General features: G+C 37.9%; 1 protein-coding gene across 7 annotated transcripts in view; it reads left to right on the top strand.

Annotated features, from left to right (window-relative positions):
- The window catches only part of TAMM41 (TAM41 mitochondrial translocator assembly and maintenance homolog), a 45,353-nt gene that overhangs the window by 13,625 nt on the left and 11,720 nt on the right, over positions 1-20,008 (top strand). For all 7 annotated transcript variants that reach the window (XM_039886756.1, XM_039886754.1, XM_039886757.1 and 4 more), the window contains one exon: positions 10,932-11,077. In XM_039886756.1, coding sequence (XP_039742690.1) covers positions 10,932-11,077 — 146 coding nt within the window. The remainder of the gene's footprint in view (positions 1-10,931; positions 11,078-20,008) is intronic.

Raw genomic sequence — 20,008 nt, 5'->3', positions numbered from 1 at the left:
TCATTCTTTCGTTCTCTCTCTCTCTCTCTCTCTCTTTCTTTCTTTCTTCATTTACCTACCTACCTAGATACTGACTTCTTTCCCCTTCTACTTAAACAGTTGTGTCCCTCAGAGATGTCAGAAACTCCTTCAGAGGGCAAGAGGAAAGCTGAGAGGATAGAGCCCTGGCCCCTCACCCTAGCTGTAACCAGAAGAATGCCACACTTACCTGTTTAACATGTTGAGGATCTATGTAAAATTTCATTTACAAAAAAGTAGTCAACTACTCAAAAAATAGTTTGAAAATCACTATCTTAAGTAAATATCCTTTTCCCCAACTTTCAAGTATGAGTCACAGAACTCTATGTTCAAAATATTGCAAAAGCAGTTTGCTCCTTTGCTAAATCCCTGTACAGATAAGATTTCATGGAAATGTAATGCTGAAAGAGACTTTAACAGTCTAATTCTTCAGCGTTTTTTCCAAAATGTGTCTAGCATGACCACAACTATAATTGCGACATGGAAGAAAGAAAATGAAATAACTCTCTCTTTGGTTGCTTCTGCTTCACCTGGCAGCAACCCTGCCATTTAACAAAAGGTGGGGGAGCAAAGAGCGTATGACTGTGCGCCTAGGTGAATGGTCCTACATGCAGCATTTGGGGAAAGGTGTCACTTATGTTAGCATAATCCCCTCCCCGTGCTCCCTGTGAGAAAGATGGGCCAGAAGCCTTTTATTGACTTTGTGGGAGAAAATGCAGAACTGTTCTCTACTTTGCCCATACCACTCCTATATTTTGCCCCTATAATCAACATCAGCATAGTATTAGGCAGCTTCTAGTTATCTATAAATTTTTAACATTAGCTAAAGATGTTTACCAAATGACATAACTGCTTTTACCTAATTGCAAACCTTAAGTTAGCATTCAAGCTGCTATCAGTCTTCAGCTGCTTTTTGCTTTGCCTCCTGAAAGGACTGTGTTTTATACTCCTGGTTTCTCCTTGGCTTTGAGACATATACAAGTTATTTAGTAAATATTTGCTGATTCATAACAGTATCATCTTCTGTTTTGCTCCCTTTAGAATATTTATTAAGGGCTGCTATATAGCAGCACTGTACTAGACACAGATAGATAGGTAAGTGGGTGGGCAGGCAGGCTGGCAGACGGATGGACAGACAGACAAATAGGTAGATAATTTATTCCACCGTTAATTTTTCACATGACAGCCCTATTTGTTTAACAAATATTTATCGTGTTTCTTATACTGTGCAAGGCCTTACCCCTAGTGAGCTGACACTAGTGAGCATGACATGAGCGAAACATCTCATGGAGTTTATGTTCTTTTAAGGAGAAACAGACATTAAAGAAGCAATAAGGTAATTTCAGATGGTGCTTAAATGCTATGAAGAGAAGAAAATAAATCAGAATGAGAGTAGGGCTGTCTTTAGTCTTTACAGTGGATAGTCAGGGATGGCCCTCTGAGGTGGTAACATCTGAGCTGAGATCTAAACTGATAAAGAGTGGCCCTGGGCTGTTGGGAAAAGAGCAATCAGAGAAAGGGAGTTGCTTCCCAAGAGCCAGGTTTCAGACCTTGCTGTGTCTGACCCTAGCTTTCTCAGCCTCCAGTCGCTCTCATTTCTCATCTAGTCTCCTCTTGTTTTCTTGCCATTATATTATTTATTGCTTAACCCAGATTTGGATCTGAGAATTTGGCCTAGTATCCTATATTACTCAGTTCAGTGAAGTTGGCTTCTTCTTACCGCAAAACTTAGGACACAATGCTTGGCAAATCCTCTCCAGAGGGAACTGGTTACAACTCTGTGTAGTCCCTAGCTTATGAATGAGACATTTTCCAAAAAGTCTGCTGTAAGTCAATTGTTTAGAACTGGGACCATTTTCCCACTGAAATAACATTATACATGATGGTTGTTCCCAAGCCAGGACACAATATAATTAACGGTTACCTAGTCCATAAAATGATGGGATTAGACTAGAATAGTGAGGATAGGGAAAGATCCAACCTCTGAAGGTAGATATCTTTCACGGCTATGAGACTTACCCCAGGCGATGTGTCGAAAGGAAGCTTTTCCTTCTGCCTTCCCTAGGCTTCGGAGAACCCAGTGTCCTTGAACTAATAGGATTCTATCCCTTTGGCAAGCCCTCAGAATATTCCAAACTTTAAATTAAATTAGTCTCATTTTTACTTACAACTTTGATATTTATTTTCCACCTGTTTCTAGCTAAGAGATAATATGTTGGCTCTAACCTTTGAAGTTAAACATTTCTCCCAGGAAGGGGAGCAGAGAAGACAGAAAACAGTGTTTCTCTATGTTATTGGACAAGTTCCTGCCAGGAATTACTGGCAGAGGCAAGATCTATCAGTATTACTAGTAGTAATAATAGCCTTTTACATTTAATATAGTATTTAAGGATCACTTTGACTACCCTGGGGTCAATATTTATGGCATTATTGTTGTAAATGATGATGAGAAAGGAGTAGGTGGAAGATGAGAGCCTGCAAAACTGTGGAGGAGAAAACTTTCTTATCCTTCAGTTGTTCTTAGAAGTCAATATTTAAGTGAATAGAAAAGGAAAACGAAAAACCTTAAAGGTTCTCTTTGAACTTTCTTATGTAAGTACAAACTATTAAAATGACTAATTTTAGGTAATGACCTTAGTTTAATTTATCAAGTGAATCAGCATTTCATACCTTATAAAGAATTGAAGATATAATTTTTGCTAGTGTGAAGGACCTTCACACTAGTAAACACATGCAGTCATAGTGAGTCAGTGGCAGACTTACAAAATAACACGTGTGAAAAAGGCAAGGGAGGTGTGAAAGAACATGGCTTGTTTAGGGAAGAAGGAGTACATTGGTATGACTAAAGTCCAAGGCTTATGGCAAGAGAAAACAGCATTTATTATTGTGTACAAGGAATGACTCTCAATACTTTTGATCTAATAGCTTGTTCAGTCCTCACAACAACCCTTTGATTTGGGTACTATATTATATTGCCTTATTTTACAGAAAACTGAGACCCAAATCTCTCTAAAGTCAGTTGTGAGGTAAGTTAGTAGGCGGTGAGCTGATTTTAGCCCACACTCTTAACCATTTAACTTCACTGCCTCTCTGGTATTTTGGAGAAGAGGTTAGACCTAGGCCAGACTGGGCTGGGCATTGAATACAAAGGGGAAAAAAAATTGGAATTTGGCAAGCTGTACACAACTAGAAGCCGTAAAAGGTTTCAAGCATTGTAAGATGGTCTGAGATTTGTTGTTGTGGAAAGATAATTTTGCCAGCACTGTGCAGGAGGGAGAAAGACTAAAAAGGAGAAAAGTTTTATTCAGCAAATAATTACAAGAGTTTCTTAATGCCAGGCACTCTTCTAAGCTCTGGAAGTGAAGGAAGCAAAACAAGGCAGGGCATGGTCCCTGCCCTTGTGGGGCTTTCATTCCAGTTGAAAAGTCGGACAGCAAACAAGTGGCAGCACTAGAATAGTGCTGCCACTTGAATAGGGGGAAAAGGTGAACATGGCTTACTTTAATGTAACCAGGGAAGGCCTCTCTAGGAGGTGACATTCGAACTGAGCACCAGCAAATGAGGACTTGTGAGGAAAGCTCAGATGAGAGCTGTCTAGGCAGAGAGGAGCCTGCTGGGAATATACTTAGGGCTGTGTCTGTATTAGCTTGCTTTTGTAACCTCAGCCTCTGGAACACTGTGTGGCACATAGTAGGTACACTGTACGTATTTGTTGGATGGATGGACAAAGAGACCAACAAGTGTTAATGATGATGAGGGCTTGAACCAGAACAGTGCCTCAGTGAAGTGAGCAACTTCATGTGAAAATAATCAGTATTAAACCCTTAACTACTTAAATTAAGCATCCTATTTCAAACCTTGCTTTTTGTTTTGTTTTGTTTTGTTTTGTTTTTAATGTAATATTACTTCATGGAAGGTAGCATTAGAGAAATGTTTAAAGCAGGTTCTCTGGACTCAGACGCCTGGCTTCAATCTTAGCTGTACCCTTAATTAGCTTTCCACCTTTGAGCAAGTTTCTTATTTCCTTATGACTCAGTTTCTTTGTCTCTAAAGAAGGTTTTTATAAAGAGTAAATTAAATCATACATATAAAGTGCTTAGCACAGTGCTGGCACATAATAAATGCTTATTAAATGTTAGCCATTATTAATTTAGATATGTGTTTGCTTATATTAACACAGCCACTTTATATAATAGACAACAGAAAGGGAAAGACTGTAGTCGGACCCGAATTTGAATACTAGCTTTCTAGAGGTGCTTAACTCTTTCTGAGCCCTAGTTTTCTTATTTGTAAAATGGAAATAACTTATTTGTAAAGTGAAAATAACTATCTCATAAAAAGCTTTTCAATGAGATAACATATAAAAGCCCCCAAGATCATACTACATTGTTGTATTGATAGTTGGTGCTCAGAAAATGATTGCTGTTATTATTTATTACTATTATTATTTATTATTGCTGGCTACATAGGTTTTTCCCAGGTTGAGACACCATGTTTTGCTCAATCATTCAGTGATTGATGGACATTCAGGCTGGCTCAATTGATCGTTGTTTTGTTAATGACACTGCTATGAATCACTTTGGACAAATTACTTTGGCATGGGGAAAGGGTCCAAGGGGGCACCTACTTCCTTGGACATGTTCTCTAAAGTGGAATTGTGTCAGTTATGAGAATTATAAAACTTACTACACGTTGACAAAATTAGCAGAATACTTAGATCAGGTGGATTCATTTGGCCCTTTATAGTCCTTAAGAATGAACATCTTCAAGCACTCTTGTGTAAGAGAGAGAATGGGTTTCTTTCGATGCCAGATTGTCTAAACACAGGCTCAGCTACTTCTAGGAATAAGACAAAGCAGTGAAGAAGTTTAGTTGCCAGTTGAGTGATTCTTGGAGGAAAAAAATTGGAAATGGGTTCCAGCCCTCTAAAGTGTGAGTGAACATCCCCATTTCTGGATCCTGGTACAAGTCAGTAAAGAAACTTTTTCTCTGGAGTGAAAGCTATTAAGATGTATTCCATGAAAGTTACACCATGTGAAACCTTGCAGACAGTATCATTTGACAGGATGACTTGTATATTGGGGATTGGCTGTTTCAGTAAGTTGGAAGCGTATTTCTCTATGCTTGGCAAGCTTAAGCTTATGCTGAAGTCTCAGTTGGAACTCTGTGTACTCATCAATAATTTCTGAGAATGCAACACTCACGAAGGAATACTGTCAATAATATCTAATGTTCATGGATTACTTACTGTTTGTCAGATGGTGTTCTGAGTGTTTTACATGTATTAATTTGTTGAATCCCTGAAACTTATAAACTAGCTACTATTATTGCTTTCATTCTACATTTGAGGATACCAAAGCCCCGAGAAGTTAAGTAGCTCGTCCTGAGTCATGTAGCTTGTAAGTGCCGAGCTAGGATTTGAACACTGGTGATTTGGTTCTAGAATCCTCACTCTTAATCCTTCACTGTTCTACAAAGTATCATGATGAGTATCATTCCTGGTTCACACCTGGTGCACTCTTTCCCCAGGGACCTGTGTAGCTTGCCTGTCATCTTTTTCTCCTTGTGTTTTCTTCATAGCATTTTCTATCATCTGACATACTGTTTATTTGTTCGTAGATTCGTTTGTCTTTGGTGTGTGTTCTACCACTAGAATGCAGAGGGCACAAATTTTTGTCTTGCTTTGCTCACTGTACCCCAATGCTTAGAATACTAGGTGCTCAGTAAATAAGGAATGAATGAATAAATGAATGAATAGTCATGATATTGGTTCCTTCCTTAACCATTATTATAAACCTGATTCTTCCCCATCCCTCCCCACATCCATCCATTTTGTGTTCTGTAAAGTATATAAAAGAAAAGTGATTCAAATTTACATCACTATTTTTACATCACTATTACATCATATTTACATCAGCTATTTATTCTATCTCATTCTCTTCCACATGTGCATTAGGGCAATATGATGTCTTCTGCAGCTATGGAGATATTTTAGAGGATGCATTTTGAATGGCGTGTTAGACTACCTACTAGAAACACTGCCTTAGTCATCTTTGTTTAAATAAGTATAATTTTGTCCACATGAAAAAGAATGAGGTTGGACCCCTAACTTGCACTATCCACAAAATTAACTCAAAATGGATCATGGATGTAAGAGCTAAAACTATAAAACTCTTAGAAGAGTGACTCTGTGTTAGGCAGTGGTTTCTTAGATATACACCAAAAGCACAAGTCAACAAAGGAAAAAATAGATACATGGGACTAATAAAAATTAAAGTTTTATGCTGTAAACAGTACCATCAAGAAAGTGAAAAGATGTCTACGGCCATACCACCCTGAACACACCCGATCTTGTCTGATCTTGGAAGAAAGTGAAAAGGCAACCAAAAAATGGGGTAAAAGATTTACAAATCACATATCTTATCCTAAGGGACTAGCATCCAGAATATATAAAGATTCTTAGAACGCAATAAAAAGACAACTTGGTATAGAAATAGGTAAAGGATTTAATAAACATTTTTTCAAAGAGTATGCAAATAACAAATAAGCACATGAAAAGACGCTCCGCATCGTTAGTCATTAGGAAAATGCCAATCAAAACCACAGAGACACCACTTCACACCCACTATAATGTCTATGCTCATAAAGACAAATAAGAACAAGCGTTGGTGAGGATGTAGAGAAGTTGAAACCCTCATACATTGCTGGTGGGATTGTAGAATGGTACAGCTGCTTTGGAGAAACAGTTTATCCGTCCCTCAAAGTATTAAACAGAGTTACCAGATGACCCAGCAATTCTGCTCCTAGGTATCTACACAGGAGAAATGGGAACATATATCCACACACAAAAATTGTACACAAACGTTCATAGCAGCATTATTCATAATAAATAGCCTAAAAGTGGAAACAACCCAAATGTCTATCAGCTAAGGAATGGATAAATAAAATGAGATATATCCATTCAATGGAATATTATTTAGCTATAAATAGGAATAAGTACTGATACATGCTTCAACTTGAAAACATTATGCTAAGTCATAAAAGACCATATGTTGTACAATTTCTTTTAGTTAAAATGTCCAGAATAGGCAAATCAGTAGAAACAGAAAGTAGATTCATCTTTGCCTAGGGCTAGGGGTGGAAATGTGGAGGGAGATGGAGAGTGACTGCTAATGGATACAGCGTTTCTTTTAGGGAAGCCAAAATTTTCTAAAATTAGATGGTTGTGTAACTCTATAAATATTCTTAAATACATTGAATTGTATACTTTACATGGGTGTATTATATGGTAAATGAATTATATCGCCAAAAACCATTAAAAATGAATATTATTTTGCCACACCAACCTCCAGTTTGGGCTACTGTTCTTAAACACTACTACATAAGAAATACCCACTTCCATAAACTGCACTGAAGATGTTTTTCATGTCACTTGCAGCCTGAGGTAGGGTGTATATCTTTATATCTCCAACGTCTAGCACAGCTCCTGGCACTTAATGGCCACTCAAATATTTACTGAACTGAACTGACAGCATTATTCCAGTTAGTTTAAGGGTGGGGGGAGAGGGGGGAAGTTAGCCAGTCATTATTTTCAAAGACTCAGAGCTTCTTCTGTCCTATGCCCATCCCATATATGTATCTCGTGACAACATCTGCTTTATTGTTTACAAAGCATTATCAAATACATTAACTCATTTAAATCTAAAAGCAATCTTGTGAGGCTAATATGACCATTACAGCCATTTTACAGAGAAGGAAACTGACTCAGAAAGGTTAATCCCTAGTCACCCTGGGGTATCGCCAGATTTGAAAACCAGGGCTTTTCCACTGTACTCCCCAGCCCCGCACATCCCTACATTCATAATTAGGTCCCTGACCACTGGTGGCTAGAATCACGGAGCAGGCCAACTGCAGATAGTTTACAAGCCTCTGAGTTTGTCTCATTTCAGAGTCAAAGAGAAATTATCCTTTTGGTTACCCATTATACTTGATTGTCAGTTTTCTGACTTGAGCAGTCAAGAGTTAAACCCATCAGTAGAGGCATAAAATAAAAGTCAGTAGTCAGTTTTCTTCAATCCTTGTGTTCTGTTGCAAACATCTCTGGAGTAAGAAAAATCCGTTCTTATCAGATGCTAGTTCATGCTGTGCCCACAATTTTATTTATTTCGTTCTGAAGAAATGGATAATAAGCCCATTTACTTGCTGTTCCCTGTGGCTGAGATAGTTCTGCTGCACAGCAGTTGGAGAAATTCAATTCAGCAGAAATTTATTGATGTGCCTTCCACGTGCCAGGCAGTATGCAAGGAGCTTGGGAGAAAGAGAGAAGTAAGCCCCAGTCCTTGTTCTCAGAGGGTCCATAGTATTTTCTAGATCCTTTAATAATGGATGCAGTTGTTCTTTTGGGAGGATTTGGATTCGTTTTACATTTTGGTAAAATACAGTCCCTCTCTCAGAAAGTTGCTATCTAAGGTATAAGAACTTTTCGTTTGTTGAATGTACAGAAAGAAAAGAAATGACACAAATGTTTAGAACTCAACAGTGATACGAACTGATCTTTCACTTCAGAGCCAGTCATGTTAGATTCAGAATGTGATGACAGTTCATCCTTTCCAAGATTAATAGTATTCATTTAGGCTCTAAATAAAAGCATAAGATTTTACACAATGCAGTTTGGCTGCTCTTCATTTACATTTGCCAAGTCATCACGTCTCTGCATCCCATGAATTTACTTTAAAATGTTAAAAGTGATATGCCAGCATTACAGAAGTGAGGGAAATGGAGGAAAATTACAAAGTTGGGTAAAACTAGTCACTAAAAATGTAACTACCCTGGTACTGAGAGGGAGCTGGACCTTGGGCAAGTTGCTATTGCCACCTCAATCTTCCCAGATGTAAAATTGAAAATAATTAGACCTTATGAGGCTTTGCCAGGACTATATGAAATAGCAAATGTAAAGTATACACACACAGAAGCCCACAATAAATGTGTATCTTATTAGAGCAAAAATAACCATTTTTATATATAGTCTCTTTGTCTTGTTTTTCCTGTTTTTTATAAAGTTATTTTCTTGTATTTTTGTATCCTGGTTTCTTACTGCACATTATTATATGATCATTTTCCATCTCATTGTGTGTGATTACTGTAATTTTTAATGATTGCACACTGTTCTGTGGTAGGGTATGAGTGTACCATCATAGTTTATCCATTCCCTTGTTGAACATTTGGGTTGCAATGTTATAAATGGTACTTCAGTGAAGAGTTGTATGTATGTAGTGTATTCACTTTGCCCCTGGGAAGTCTGATACAGGTTACTTCATCTCTCTGTCTTTGTTGACCTGATGCTAGATGGGGATAAAATAGTATCTACCTGAGAGGATAGCTGTGTGGGTTAAATGAGGTAACACAGCAAAGTACTTGGAACAGTGCCTGACACTTACCAGATGCTCGGTAAACATTACCTCTTCACCTCTGTTTGAGTTTATTTCTTTAGGCTCGCTCTCCAGAGATGGGGTTTCCTCATTCACTGCTTTCCAGAAAGATTTTAGCAGTTTATGATGTCAACAGCATTATAAGAAAAGACCAGTTTCTCTACACCCTCACTAGCAGTCACCCCGGGATTTATCTGTGTAACTCTCTTTCCCTTTAATAGTGAAAAATAAGTCTATCCATGTAAGTCTATCCATTTTGTCACACTTCATGTCATGAAAGTCGGGTGCTGGAGGCGATTTGTAAATCTGTTTTCCTGAAGCTTTCAGGCCCCAGCTGCTTTCCACCAAATTGTAGCAAAAGTTGGTCCTTTGAAGCTTAAAAACCTAATCGATTTTATTCCTTATTAAAGTGAATACTGTTGGGTATCATTTTATCTTATCTAAAACTAATAGTTTGCTCCCCCTCCCTTCATGAGAAAAGGCATCAGCAAGGGTAACCATATGTCCTGGTTTGCCCACTTTATACTTGTCTTGGTGGAATTATTCATTGTACCCCACTTCACTCTCAAAAGTGACCTAGTTTGGATAATAAATTATATTGTCACTTCATCCCAGGGGATTCCTCAGCAGTTGGGTTATCTTGCCTGCACTTGCCACCTCACTATTCTCTTAGGTGACTTTCTGTCCAACAAAGGTTTCAGCCACATTGCTTTTCCCAAGCTTTACCTGGGAAGTCCTCACATGTGCCCAGCCTGTTATGAATTAACATTAGCCTAATAGATATTCACTTAAGTTTTCCCATTTTATCATTTTTCCCCATAATTTGCCGATTATTGTCAAATTTAAATTTGTGCCAGAAGTTACTCTTCGTCCATCAGAATTATCCATTTTACAGCTCAGTTCATCCCCATTTTTCACCACCTACAGTTTTTAAAATTGTATCTGCTTTCAAGTTAATCTTAAATGTAAACAAGATACTAGGACTTTTAACATTCATTGCTCTTGCCCTTATCAAGTATAATAAGGTTGTCTATATTCATAAAGCACCTCAAAAGCCCTCATGTAATTACAGCAAACAGGTCCAAGCTGAGTAGTAGCAAAGATACGTCTAAGGTGATACAGCCCCTATCTCCACGCTTGGTCACAGGCAGAGTTTTGTCCACAAGATGAAAGTTTTTAAGTACAGAAGCTTCTGCATTGGAAAAACAGAAACAAATTAGCTTCTCAATGATGATTACCTTTTGCACTTAGATAACTATATTTTAACTGTCATAAAGGGCTTTATGATATGAGAGGCTCTCTTTTCCTCCAAACAAGTGCCTGCATTCCTTGGGTAATGGAATGGGTTTTAAGGAAGAAAAGGAAATGTGTTGAATGGGGGATGCTGCCATCTTGAACTAGTGCAGGATCAATGTGGGGCTGTAGTTCATAGTCCAGAATGTTGGTTACCAATGGAAAATTTGTTTTCCCTTTTGTTTTAACCAGGCGACTTTCGGATGATGGTCGGAGAGGATAAAACAAAAGTGTTGAATATTGTAAAGCCCAACATAGTCCACTTTCGTGAGCTCTATGGCAACATACTACAGGAGAATCCCCAAGTGGTGTATAAAATCCAGCAAGGCAGACTGGAGGTAACTCTATGTGGAAAATAATGTCTCTTGTTTCTAAGATAAGAGCTATTTTAGAGCGGTATGACTAGTATGGTAACATTTATATTTTTAAAGTTTTGTATGTAAACATGTTCTTTTATATATTTTAAATAATGCTGAAAGGCAACACAAGAGGCTAGTAATAAAAGGCCATCTTTGGAGAAGGGGGCCAGGGGCTGACTGAAATGGGAGCGGAGCTTGTCTTCACCATGTATATCCCTTTTGCCATTTGAAATTCTTACTATGTGTAGTAATTACCAATCAAAAACAAGTGGAAAAATTCTCAGATTACCTTCTTTCCATCCCCAGTCCTATTTGCTTCTCCAGGGTAACCTTTCTGACAGTTTGGCATTTATTCTTCCAGATCTTTTACTATTCATTTTTGTATATATTTGTACCTATACGTATGCATGAAGTGAAATGGTCTTTTTTTATTTGGTATTGTTTTAACATAAGTGGACTCATACATATTATTCTGAAGCTTATTTTTTTCCCATCTTGTTATTTTTATTGTCTTAGAACTTTCCTTTTGCTATATCAAATAAAACTTTCTTTCAAAGTATTTTTAAAAGTAATATTAAGTATTTGAAAATAATTATTAAAGAACTTTTCTTTTGAAAAAAATAATTTAGATTTAGGATTTTTTTAAACTATAGAAACCACTGTTTTTTTATCTTTAGCATAAAAAATACTATATTTTACTTTTTTAATGCTCCTCTTCTTCCAAATAGGAGCGACTAATATTATATTAAATAAAAATGAATAGAACTTCTAGAACTGAAAGGGACTTTAAAAAAGAGGAATTGTTTTAAACATAAGGAAAGAATGGAGAATAACATGAAATTCCAGAATACCCACCACTGTGTTGAGCAGATTTTGCTGCGTTTGCTTCAGCTTTAGGTTATTTGTTTTTAATTTTCACTTTTCTTAAAGTAATGCATGCACATGGCTCAAAAACCAAATGGTGCCTTAAGGTTTATAACAAAAAGTAGCATTCCCTGCTATACACCTTCTCACATCTCAGTGCTACTTCCTGGAGGGAACTGCTTTCAATTCATATCATTAGCTGATTCTTGTGATGTTTACCTCCATGTTTCTAAATAATGTGATTTGACTGTCATTTCTTGATTTTTTTCAATTTTATACTTTATTTTTGTCATTCATCTATGAAAGGTGAGGATATTTTACTCTTTTATTCCACCCTCATCAACACACACACACACACACACACACACTTTTCCTCCTACCTCATTGTTGCTCCACATATAATTATTCATGATTTTGAGTTAGGTTAATATTCAGTATTTACTTTATTATGACAACTTATCTTTTCTTCATTGCTAAGATATATGACTATGAAATTCCCTTCCCCATATAACTTTGTTTTTCTCGGCGTTAATAATTGTCTCATCTTTTTCACTTGCTAGGTTTTCTTCATACCTGCCACTAGTTCATCCTCATACTCTTAGAATTCTGTAAAACTTCTCTCATTATAGACAAACACATCAGGTATTTTTTCTTTCTTGTTTTTTGGGCGGACAATCTGCATGGAGCCTTGTGTCCCCCATTCCTTTTTGGACTGGTCGTTTTGTAGGCTTACTGTACAACTGTTCTGAAACTTCTTTTCATTATCATCTTGAGAAATTTTTTGCCTTTCTCTTTTGCTAGTTTTTTATTTTCTGGATCTTTTATCTTCCCCTTTCATGGTTATACTTTAATTTCAATGAAGTTTATCTTCCTAACATAGATTGTATGGGAGGTAAATTTTTTAAGACCATGTACATCTGAAAATTCTACCCTTGCACTGATTGATAGTTTGGACTAGATATCAAATTCTAGGTTGGTAGTAATTTTCCCTCAGAATTTTTAACTCATAGCTTCATTTCTTCTAGTTTTTAGAGTTGCGTTAAAAAGTCCGACGAATCCTTATCCTTTGAATGTAACCTTTTTATCTCTCTGACAGTGTTTAGGATCTTTTTCCTTTTCCTAGTCAGTATCCATACATTTCATGATGATTTGCCTTTGTCTTTGTATATGTCTGTTTTTCATGAGCCTTTTCAATCTACAAATTAATAACTTTCAATTCTAGTGAATTTTCTTTTATCTTTTCTATAATAGCTTCTTTATATTCACTTTCTTAGTTTGTTCTTTCTGAAATTCCCGTTAGTTGGTTGTTGGACCTTCTGGTTTGATCTTTTTGTTTTTCCTTTCTTTCCTCTTTTTTGTTTCTTTGGGGTGTTTTTTTTTCCCCTGCTTTCCAGAAGAATTTTTCAAATTGATCTTCTGACACTTCTATCAATGTTTCAATTTCCTCTGAATGTTCTTTGTTATCACATTCTATTCTTTTTTATGAACATATTTTCTTTCTTTATCTCTTTAAAGTCTTTAATTTTTTTTAATTTTAATTAGTTTCAAGTATACAGTACATTGGTTAGACATCTATATAGTTCATAAAATGATCCTCCCAGTTGCTCCCTCCCTCTCCTGACCCTCCACCTGGCCAGCTTATTAATGCTAACTGCATTTCTTATGCCGTTCTCCCCATCCCCGTGACCATCCATCAGCTACTAATTTGTACTTCTTTAACCCTTCACCTCATTCTCCTAGCCCCCAAACCCCCCTCTCCTCTGTCCATCACCAAATTGTCCACTATATTTGTGAGTCTGTTTTTGATTAGTTTGTTCTTTTTATTCTTTAGATTTCACATATAAGTGAAATCATATAGTGTTTATTTTTCTGTCTGACTTAAATACCTTCTAAGTCCATCAAAGCAATATCTTTTTCCATCCCCTTCCTTTTCATATGTAGGGGTCTTGTTTTCCTATCCTTTCAGGCACTCTATCTTTTGGTTGGAGCACTTAATTCTTTTCCATTTAAGGTACTTATTGATAGGAATGTAGTTGTTACTATTCTTTATTCCTGTTTTTGATACTTTGTTTTTCTTCTTAAAGAAGTCTCTCCAACATTTCCTGAAATACTGGCTTGGTGGCGATAAATTCCTTTAGCTTATTTTTGTCTGGGAAGCTCTTTATCAGTCCTTCAATTCTAAATGATACCTTTGCTGGATAAATTATTTTTGGTTGTAGATCCTGGGTCTTCATCTTGTCAAATACTTTTTGCCACGCCTTTCTGTCCTGCATAGTTTCTTTTGAGAAATCAGCTGCCAGTCTTATGGGTATTCCCTTATAAGTAACCATCAGTTTTTCTCTTACTGCTTTTAATATTATTTCTTTGTATTTAACCTTTGGCATTTTAATGAGATGTGTCTTGGTGTGGGCCTCTTTGGATCCCTGATTTTTAGAATTCTCTGAGCTTCCTGGGGTTTTATATCTATTTCCTTCACCAGGTTAGGGAAGTTTTCCATCATTATTTCTTCAAACAGCTGTTCAACATCTTGATTTTCTTCAGTTACACTGATCAAATGGATATTTGGACCCTTAACAGTGTCCTATATTTTCCTTAAATTATTTTTATAGTCTTGGCATCTTATCTCTTGCCGTTCTTGCATGTCCTTGGCTTTCCCGTCCTTTAGATAAGGCATTTGATCCTTTTCTTTATTCACTTTGTTTATTTGTTTATTCTATTTAATATACTTCTCAGGTAATGTGTTCTCCATTTCAGACTGGTTCTCTTTTACAATTTCAATTTCCATTTTTATGTTTTTTAATCTCTTTGTTGGAGTTCTCTACACTTCCCAAAAGTTTATTGAGCATTCTTCTAACCAATGTTTTGAACTCTGCATCTGTTAGATTACTTGACTCCATTATATTTGAATCTCTGTTCTGTTCCCTCATATGGTTTCTGCTTCATTGTCTTTCCATTTTGGCTACCTTTCCGTGTCTATTTCTATGTACTAAGCAAAGCTCCTAAGTCTCCCAGTCTTATTAGTGTGGATTTGAAAGTAGGTGTTCAGTGGCACAGTCCTGAGAGGGGTTCAGCTGCAGGCCAAATTTAGCCCAAGCCTCTACCCCTCCGGAGCCACCTGTTAAGATTCGGCAAGCAATCCACAGATGCTGTGCTTATAGTTGCCCCAAAAGGCTACACCGGAAACCGAGGCCAGCTGCCTCCTCCATTGTGAGTCTCAGCAAGGAGCACCTGACTTGTTGAGGATAAACCTGGTTGTGGCTTGATAGGGGCCGCGAGTTGGGGAAGGTGGGGTTTCAGGGAATCCTCTGGGTGGAGCAACCTCTGTTATCCAGTTTGATGATGTCACGGCTATGGCGGTACTGTGTCCGGTTGGGGGAAAGACTCAACAGGGAACAATGGATACTGCCGGTGCTTCTGTACAAGCAAGTCTCACCTCGGCCCTCACTCGGACAATGTATGTCCCTGGTGTCCCCGTGTGCAGCCTGATCTGCATTGGTGCTCAGAGTGAGCAGGTCCGTCACCACGAAAATCTGCTCGCAAACACGGCGCCTTTAAGAGGCTTTTGCCGCTGCCACAGCCTCTGTCTCACTCAGCCACTGGAGCCAGGGTAGGCCTGTGTCCTTGCCCCATCCCACCTTCTGCCATTGCAGGGTGATTTCTTGGTTTTCTCTCTAGTTGTATGGCTTGTTCATCCCAGGTGATTTTTCCTTGCTGCTGCTCCTTGTTTTCGTCACAACTTTGATTTAGTCGCCAGAGGGATGTACAGAGCCTCTATCATCTACGCCATTTTTTTTCTCAAAGTCTTTAAATGTTTTTATTATGATTTAAAAATTTTCTTTCTCCGTTGTCTCTGTTTCTCTTTGTTCATTTTCCTATTGATTCATTCTCATCTGCTGTAATAGAGGCTTTCTTCACATGTTTGGATATTCTTCATGGCCTGTTTTATAGAGCAGCACACTTTAAAAATACAGACTAGAAGTTATTTGTGAATGATAGGGCTTATCAATTGGTGAGCTTCACTGTAGGATTATGGGATAAAGACTTGGCTGTTTTATTGGAGGACCCCAGTTGTCAGTATCTGTAGACTTTCTCCAGCAAGACATCATCTGGTCTGGTTAGAAGATGGAAAGAATAATGTGCCTGGCTGCCAGCTTTCTAGAAACTAAGCAAGGGAAATGGGTTGGAAATTTCTTTTAACTAGGCAGATAAACTTTTCCAAATTTTTTACTATAGCCTATGAAATCCCGCATGATCTAGGTTCTAAATGGTTGCTTATCCTGGGGAAACTAAGATTAGCAGCTTGAGCTACATACAGTTCCAGCACTATATCTGGTTTTGAGGCTGAAGCGTATACCCATCTTCTTCCTCCTCTACTACCCATACTAAATTCCCCTCACCATCATCTAGCACTTCTGTTGGTTCAGATGAGGTGGCCCAGAACCTCATCCCTGATGTGTCTAAAACTCTGGTCACCATGCCCATCTCAGGCTGTGGCTACTGTACTTGTCCATGTACCATCAAAATTTGGCAAGGGGTACTTAGAGATGTGTATCAGCAGCCCTACCTGGAATACCACCCGAAGCCTACCCGTTGGGAAGATTTCCTCTCATTGATGTCTTTCAGGGCTATCCCTGTGTGAGGCTGTAATGCATCATTTTCAGTTCACACATACTAAGCCAAATCATCTATGAAGCAAGCTTGTCCTTGTTCTTCACCCCAAAACCAGTCACGAGGGAGCTTCCACATGGTTATATGCATAAACCAACGGGTAAGTAGAACAGATGATATAATAGTGCATAGTGGATATTATGAGAGTTTAGGTTTCCTGGTTGTGCAGCTTACTTGTGCCCTCTGTCCTTGCTCATGTCTTATGCTAGTGTACCTCTTCCGTCTTATAGTGGATCACTGTTGAGCCTTTCTGACCTTAAGACTTGGTGAATCTGACAAATCCCAGCTCACGATGGGCAGTTCTTGATGCATGGTCTTTTTATATCCCTGGCCTTTTTCTATCCCACAGTTAGAAGTTCCATCTCTACCAGGGTCTAGTATCTAGGAGTTGATTTCAAATGGTATATGGTTCTTCATTGCAGATGGCATGACCTTGCTCCAGAACCCTAGCAGACTACATTGTGATTCTCCTGCTAGGAGCCCACCATAAGCTTTCCATGGCTTCTTTTTACACTGAAGTTACCGTTAGTACCATAGAGTTTACAGGTTTGTATGGTTCAAGTGGCAGATCTGCTTACACTGCTGCCTGGGCTATTACAGAGCTCTTGTCTGCTCTGGACCCCTCACAAATCTGGCATCCTTTTATATCACTTGGTAAATGGGTCTGAGCATTTTTCCCAAGTGAGAGATGCTGCTTCTAGAACCTGAAGAGGCTTGCCAGGCATTGTGCTTCTTTCTCAGTGGTGAGAAGTGCAAGATGCAATAAGTTGACCTCTACTTTGTAAAGGACGTCCCAGAATGCTCCAGGCCACTTGACCCCCCCCCCAAAAACTTCAATGGCTGCAATAGGCTCCAGAAACTTTATAGGGTCACTCTTCTACACTCTGGAGTGCATATATCTACCAAGGCCTCCAATATCCAAATAGTCTGGTTTCCTTTGAAAATCTTATGATAGAGGATGGGAGAGTTAACATAGCCCTGAGGCAAACCGTAAGGTATACTGTTGTCTGTCCCATATGAATGTGAGCTGCTTCTGATCCTCTTTCCTAATGGAAAAGAATGTACTTGCCAAGTCTGTGGCCCAATCCAGATACTTGCAGTTCTGTTGATCTACTCTGGCTGGTTTACCACCTCTGGCACACAGATGCAATTAGGGCTTCTACTTGATTGCATTTGTGGTAGTCTGCCAGAATATGCAGAGTCTACTACAGTCTAGAGAATCTGTTTGGATTATGTGAGGGCCAGACTTAATGGAAATATGGCAAGGACCATCAACTCTTGAATTAGTCAGAGTTCTTCAGAGAAACAGGACCAATAGGATATATAGAAAGAGAAGGGGAAAGATTTATTTTAAGGAATTAGCTCTCGTGATGCTGGTGGGCTGGCAAGTTTGAAATTTGCAGGGCAGGCCAACAAACAGGAGACCCAGGGAAGAGTATGTTGTAGTCTAGAATCTGAGGAGAATCTGGAGGCAGAATTCCTTCTTCATTGGGAGACTAGTCTTTTTTCTTAGGGCCTGTAACTGATTAAATAAGGCCCACCCACATTATAGAGGGTAATTTGCTTTATTCAAAGTCTACTGACTTAATTACATCTAAAAAAAATATTTTTACGGTAACATCCGGACTAATATTTAACGAAGCAACTGGGCACTATAGCCTAGGCAAGTTGATGCAGTAAACATCACACCTCTGTATCCTTTAGATCTACAGGTGACACTAACCTCTGCCATTCCTCCCAGGATGTTTTTATTTTTTAATTACTCCTTTGGCCAGAGTGTGAGAATGGCAACTTAAGAAGCTTCCACTTGGCCTTCTACACTATGACTGCTCCAAAAAGCCATCGCAGAGTATGCTTTACAGCACCATTCCTGGTACTAATTGTGTAAGCTGAGGATTGGGCAGACTTGAAACAAAGACCTCATCTGATCCTGTTGTGGCACTATGGAGCTAGATGGCCTTTCCTAGTTGTCCCAACATGGACAAAGAATATAGGCCTTTGTACTCCTGCTTTTCCAGTCATTGGATACAGGCAGCTTGCTTTAGCTGAGTACAGTTCTGGTAGGGACTCTGAGAGAATCCCAGCAGCTAGTGGAATGAGTGCCTTAGCCCTAAGCCAGGATCTGGGTGGTGCAACACAGCATCCACTATCATGTGACCGTATTTGTTTTTTTTAAATATCAGCTTTATTGAGATGTAATTCACATACCATAAAATCCAGTGGTTTTTAGTATATTCATAGAGTTGTGCAACCATCGTCACAATCTAATTTTAGAACAGTCCCATCACTCCAAAAAGAAACCTTATACCTATTAGCTGTTTCTAGCTTCCCCTCCCCTGAGGCAACCACTAATTTACTTTTTGCCTCTATGAATTTGTCTGTTCTAGACATTTCATATAAATAGAATCATACAGTATGTGGTCTTTCCCATGATGCTTTTAAAATGCAATTTGACTCTCACCATTTAACTGAATGCTTTTACTTTCATGTCACTAAAATATGAAGAATTAAAGAGTAAGGATAATTAGAATTTAACAATTTATTTGACACATCACCTGATATTTTGTCTTTAGACACATGCTTCCAAGCGAAAATTCGAGTGCATTCTTTTCCTCAAGAGAAAATAGTAGCAAATACTATTTTCTAATTCCTTATAGTACTAAGGCATTTTGACATCTCTAAAATTGCTGGAAGTTTCATAATTAAAGCCTTATAGAAATATAAGATCCTTTTGACTAATCTCAATACTTGGCCCTAAAATTTCAGTCTGTAAAAGTCATTTCTAGCATATTTTACAGAAATATCCACATTTTTTTGTCATTTAGCCAAAGCTGACTAGAGGTTAAATCCTAATAATTTAGAACCATTTTAATGATAAATGTGAAATAGGTTTTAAAAATTCTTTACTTTTATTGGAGCCACTAAATAATAGCATTTCCTACTTTGCATAGATTTTATAGATAAAACTAGAAAATCCAGACATTGGCATATACTCAATAAATATTTGTTGAATGAAAAAAAGTGATAGAATGAGTGAATTCAGTTATTAAAAAAGTTGGTCATGTATGGAAAATCTGAATCTAAAATTTAGTACATTCATTTGTTTAATTTTTCTTACTATTAAAGTTAAAACCTAAACATTTATTTAAAAAATATTGGAAAGATTCTTACTTGGAAAATAATGTGATGAGCTGTTGAGGGCAGTGTTACTGGTTCTCAACTTGGCAGGTAGTCAGTATTTACATAATTTTGTAAAAATGTAGTTCCATGAAGTAAAGTATATTAGACTAGGAGTTAGGGAAGCTAGGTGTGACCTCAGCTCTATGGCTAAATTTTGATTCTAAGGTTTCCAAGTAAAGTCTGATACATGGTTTTATA

The sequence above is a fragment of the Pteropus medius genome, unplaced genomic scaffold (genome assembly GCF_902729225.1).
Source record: "Pteropus medius unplaced genomic scaffold, Ma_sr-lr_union100, whole genome shotgun sequence".
Lineage (NCBI taxonomy): Eukaryota > Metazoa > Chordata > Mammalia > Chiroptera > Pteropodidae > Pteropus > Pteropus medius.
This window is presented reverse-complemented; position numbering and strand designations above follow the sequence as displayed.